Source organism: Galeopterus variegatus, unplaced genomic scaffold, assembly GCF_000696425.1.
Source record: "Galeopterus variegatus unplaced genomic scaffold, G_variegatus-3.0.2 Scaffold46112, whole genome shotgun sequence".
Lineage (NCBI taxonomy): Eukaryota > Metazoa > Chordata > Mammalia > Dermoptera > Cynocephalidae > Galeopterus > Galeopterus variegatus.
Genome location: NW_007772223.1, coordinates 1 through 4972, shown reverse-complemented (window position 1 = coordinate 4972; position 4972 = coordinate 1). Strand labels below are relative to the sequence as shown.

The 4972-nt window shown below is 57.0% G+C and overlaps 1 protein-coding gene across 1 annotated transcript; it reads right to left on the bottom strand.

Moving 5' to 3' along the window:
• Positions 1–90: 90 nt before the first annotated feature.
• Positions 91–4819, bottom strand: LOC103584176 (liprin-alpha-3-like; the record flags this gene model as incomplete). The annotated part of the gene is made up of 10 exons (XM_008565279.1): positions 91–153; positions 600–731; positions 868–951; positions 1346–1480; positions 1570–1716; positions 2691–2912; positions 3220–3294; positions 3752–3826; positions 4197–4361; positions 4718–4819. Coding segments are annotated over 10 exons (1200 nt in total), but the record flags the coding sequence as incomplete, so codon positions are not given.
• Positions 4820–4972: the final 153 nt, after the last annotated feature.

Genomic DNA, 4972 nt, shown 5'->3' with positions numbered 1-4972 from the left:
CCCCGAGAAACAGCCCTTTCAGCCTTGCTGATTCCAGCCTCAGCAATCTCTGCTCCACTTCCCTCCTCCTATCCCTCCAGGCCCCCTGACCTTGTTAAGCAGCAACTCATCCTGAAGTTTCTTCATGTTGGCGATCTCCTCGCTGAGTGAGTTCTGTGGGGACAAGTGTGAAGTGAGGGAGTGGGCCTAAAAGGGACTTTCTCTAGGAGCTGCAAGCAGCCGGCAGCAAACAGAGACAGGCCTGAGGGGACCCAGGAGGAATGGGGTGGGCACAAATAGAGTTGCAAGGGAGTGGGGGTAACGGGGCCAAAGATGCATCTAAAGAAAGAAATCCAGAGGATTCAGGGTTTGAGGGTCCATAGGGTTGGTGGTTTTGGGAAATGCCAAGGATTCAGGGTACAGATGCCCCCAGAATTCAGCTCTTGGCTGTTTAGACCAGGTGAAAAAGTGGTCTTAGCAATACGGCACAGAAGTCTATTGAATTCGTCATGCCCAGACTTAGGGAGATAACAGATCTGGGGGAAAGTTCTGGAGCCTCAGGATTCCAGCAAGAGGTAGTGCAGGATTTCTGGTTTTCGCAGTCCTAAGTACGGGTGCACCTTCTCCTCCAGCGCCCCCATTCGCTCCTTGAGGTGAAGCTGTAACCGCTCGTTGGACTCGCTCAGTAGCTTGTCCACTGTCTCGGACAGTCGCTTATTGTGGTCATCATTCATCTTCTCCCGCTGCCGTGCCTGCCCAAAGGAGAGCAGGGCAGGGGTGCTCAAGCCCATGTGGCGCAAAACACGGCCCCTGCTCCAAGCCCGCCCCGCCTCGCCCCTTCAATATCAGCGGCACTCCCAGCCTCTTTGCAGTCTTCGGCCTCCTCACCCGCTGCAGCTCCTGGTTCTTCTCCTCCAACTGGGCCTCCAGCTGCCGAAGCCGCTCCTCAAAGTTCCCATGACGCTCTTCAGCCTAGCGGATGGAACCCATGGCATCGGACTGTACCCCGCCAGAAAACAGTCAGGGTCCAGGCCCCGCCGCCTTCAAAGATGGGTGCCAGGCCCCACCCTCAGAACTCCTCCCCTGCACCTGTGATTCAGGCCCTGTCCCGGTGTCTAGTTTACTTTCTCAAGACCTTTTCTACCCCTTTCAGTCCAAACTAGAGAACACCAACCTCTCCCCAAACTCCAGGCCCTGCCCCATAGCAAGCCCCGCCCTTTCCCCCAGAATCCTGGCTGCAGGTCTTGCTCCAACCCCTCCAGACTCAAGGCCCAGTTCCTGTCCCCAGTAGACTGAAGGTACCCCTCCTCTAGGCCCCAGCCCCCAAACGCACCCACCCATACCCCCGACCCGAGGCCCCCCTCACCTTGCTGAGCGCCGCCACGCGCTGGGCCAGCTGCGCCTCTATCTCGGGCAAGGTCTCTGCCTTCTGCAGCGTCTGCTGCAGCTTCTGCTTGGCGTCGTCCAGCCACTCGGCCAGTTGACGGCTCTTCTCTTCACTCTGGGGGAGGGCAAGGCAGGGGAGAAGAGGAGTTAGGTCGCGCGGGCCACAGCCCTAGCCGCATCGCCCTTTCCCAGGTGCATCCCCACCTGCCGGTACAGCGACTCCTTGCTGGCCAACTCATTCTCCAGCTTGTCGTTGGCGTCGTGCAGAGACGTGGCCTCGCGCTGGGCGCTCAGGTAGCGCTTCTCCAGCGTTGTGATCCGCTCCTCCATATCCTCCCGCTGCGCCAGGGCCTGCGGAAGTGGCAAAGGGCCATGTTAACTACAGCTCCCAGAAGCCCCTGTGGTAGCCTCGGCTTAGAACCCCAGATGAGGCACCCCAGGGTATCCTGGGAAATGAAGTCCCCTGCCACCTGGGCATCAGAATGGTGGTACACCTGCCAAGAGCTCCCGGGACTAGCCCACCTTAAGTCCCCTGCTACCTGAAAGTTAAAATGGTGGTGCTACACCTCCCATGAACTTCTAGGGCAGTATTGGCTTAGATCCTCCCCATACAGATGACCTAAGACCCATGGGATGGGAAGGCTCCACTCCAGCCACTCTCCTCAAAAACTCCAGGCCTTAGGTTTCTCAGCAACTTCCGGCACAGCACAGGCTTAGAATCACAGAGCAAGTGCCCTAGGGTCTCATAACCCTAACCTCCCAAGAGCCACCAAGGTAGCACAGGCTTAGAAGAGGTGCTCCAGGGTTTCATGGGAGATGGACTTCCGGCCATGAGCTGTGTGCTGGGACCACACTTTCCAGCAGCTCCCGCAGCCATCCAGGCTTAAAATCCAAGATGAAGGCCCTAGTGGATGATGAGAAATAAAGTACTCGCTCTCCTTTCTCATCCACTGCCTTCAAGAATCCAGGCCCTACATTTCCCAGAAGCTCCCTAGGGCAGGGGGATTAGGATCAAAGGCCCTAAGCCAGGAAGGGGTGATATACCAATGAAAGATTCAATTTAGAGACACAAGAGAATGTCCCGATGGGAACGTAATAACTAGAACCACTTACTGAGCAACTACTATGTGCCACTTCTAAGCTATCCCTCTGATACGGGCCATACATTCCATTTGAGGAAACAAATTCAGAGAGGGGGAATCCACACAGCTCGTGGATTGAATCCAGGTTCCAACTTTCAGGAGCTCTGTGACTCTGTGATTCTGAGCAGAGGGTTACGGGGAGGGAAGAGACAGAGGGCAGCCCACCAAGGGCTCCAGCCTCACCTCCTTGAGGTCGCGCTGCAGCTTGGAGTTAGCTTCCTCGGCCTTACCCAGCTCGCGGTGAGCGGTGCCCAGCTCCTCCTCCAGCTGGCTCATCTGACGGCACAGCACCGCCAGGCGCTCCCGCAGCTGGCACACCTCTGCACGTTGCCTCTCCAGGGCCTCCTCCAGCTCCGTTGTACGCCGGTTTGAATCCCCACCAGGACCCAGGCCATTGGCAAGGGTCTGGAGAGAGGGAGGAAGTGACACAACCGAGGGTGAGGAGCACAGTCTCATAGAGGGAATGCAAGGAGAAAGTTGATCAGCTGAGGTGGTGGTGGGGATCAAATATAGATAGGGATCGTGCAGGTCACAGTCCACAGGGGTCAGCGAGCTAACAGAAGTTAGCTAGGTGACCTGAATCAGAGGTCAAAGGCCAGTAAGGGGCTAACGGGTTCAGATGTCCTAGGGTCAGTGAGGATCATACCAAACAATACGATCATTACAAAGGGGGCTCAGTGGAGGTCACAGTGAAGGGACTTCCACCTCTCACCTGCCCGTCCCCATCCTTGCCCAGCTCTTCCAGCCCCGAACGCCGCCTAGACAGCTGCTCTCGAAGGCTCAGAGTCTGGAAGAGTGAAAGGGGGACAAGAGAAAAGGGGGTCCCGAAACCCCCAGCTCTACTTCCCACTGGTACTGGCCCTCTAAGGGGATAGGTGCCCCCATCTAAGATGACTTCGGTCCTGTTGGGGCCACCCTTACCCCACTACACTTAGTGGGGTCTACACTTAGACACGATACCCTCATTATCTCTCTCCTTAGCTGCCCCCCATTGAGGGAGTTTGCCCTGACTCCCACCCTTAGCCTTCTTGTGGAGATTTCCTCTTTGGCCTCGCCTTTCCCCATCCAACCATTTCCTCCTTAGTCCCAGCCCGAGCCCAGCCCCTGATTCTCACCTCAGTCTCACTGTCCCTGGGAGGTTCTCCCCTTAGCTCTGCATAATGAGCTTCTACTCTGGAACCCCACTGACTTCTCCCCCTAGTCTCCATATGGATTGAACCTCCCTGTCTTGGCCGCGTCCCCACCTCCTGATTGCTCAGCTCCAGCTCCTCCTCTAGCACTGCCACTCGTTCCAGCGCCATCCGCAGCCGCTCCCGAACCTGGCAAAAGGGGCAGGGCGGGAGTGACATAGAGACCAGACCCAATCTAGACAGTTATCCTGGGCCCAGAACACCCCTGGGACAGGTCTAATAAAGCAAGGTAAGAAGTCTTCTCTCTGTAATGGGTGTGCAGCCCCAACCAGCTACCCAGACAGTCCCACCCACTGGTAGCCTCCATCCTAGTTCCTTCTTCTATTATCAAACATTCGGGTCCCAATCCGCGTCCATAGCTTGTTCCAATCAATCACAGTCAACATTCTTCTCACTTAGGACATCCCCAGCCAATCACAAACAGAATCTCTCATACTCAGGGCAGCCCCAGTCAACCACGGATTTCCATTCTTCAAGCTGGCTCTTCCAATTCTCATACCTTCTCATCCAGGGCCTTGTGGTGCTCGAAAAGAGATTTTAGAGCCTTGAGCACCTCCACTTCGGAGGAGACTCCGCCCGGGGACTGGGCCTGGCGCTTCACCACAGTCATGCGCAGCGACCTCTCGTGCCTGGACACCAGGCATTCCAGGTGTTCCAGGAGGAGCTACAGGGATAGGGCACCGGGTCAAGGAAAAGAGGCAAGGGAAAAGGGGCAGAGTCGAGGAAGAGGGCGATAGATGGAAGGACACATGGAGGAAGAGTTGGCGCCAAGCAAAGGGGCACCGAAAGAGACAGGTCAGGAAGAGAGAGGGGGATGGCAGAGGTAGGATCGGAGTGAGGAAACAAACAGCACGGGAAGAGAAAGGTTTTGGAGACAGGGGAGAGGATACGGAGGAAACAGTGGCACCAGAGGAGGGGACCAGCCAGGAAGTGAAAGCAGGGACGAAGGGAGGACAGGAAGGAGAGATGAGCAAAGACCGCGACCCCGCCCCCCTGAGGCCCCGCCCCAGCGCCCCTCACCCGCGTGTTGTTCCGCTCCGCCTTCAGCTCTGCAATCTCTTCTTCCCTCTCCAGCAGCTGCTCCCGACATAAGTTCAGCTCCTTCGTCAGAGCCGCAAACTCCTGTTCAGGCGCGTGCAGGATCGGGACAGTCAGGTCACTTATTTCCTTATCTCCCTCATTCCACGGGATTGAGAGTTTGAAGGCTCCGCCCCTCCCGCTAAGCCCCGCCCCTTGTTCCCCTCAAGCCACGCCCACCGACGACACGCCTCCCCC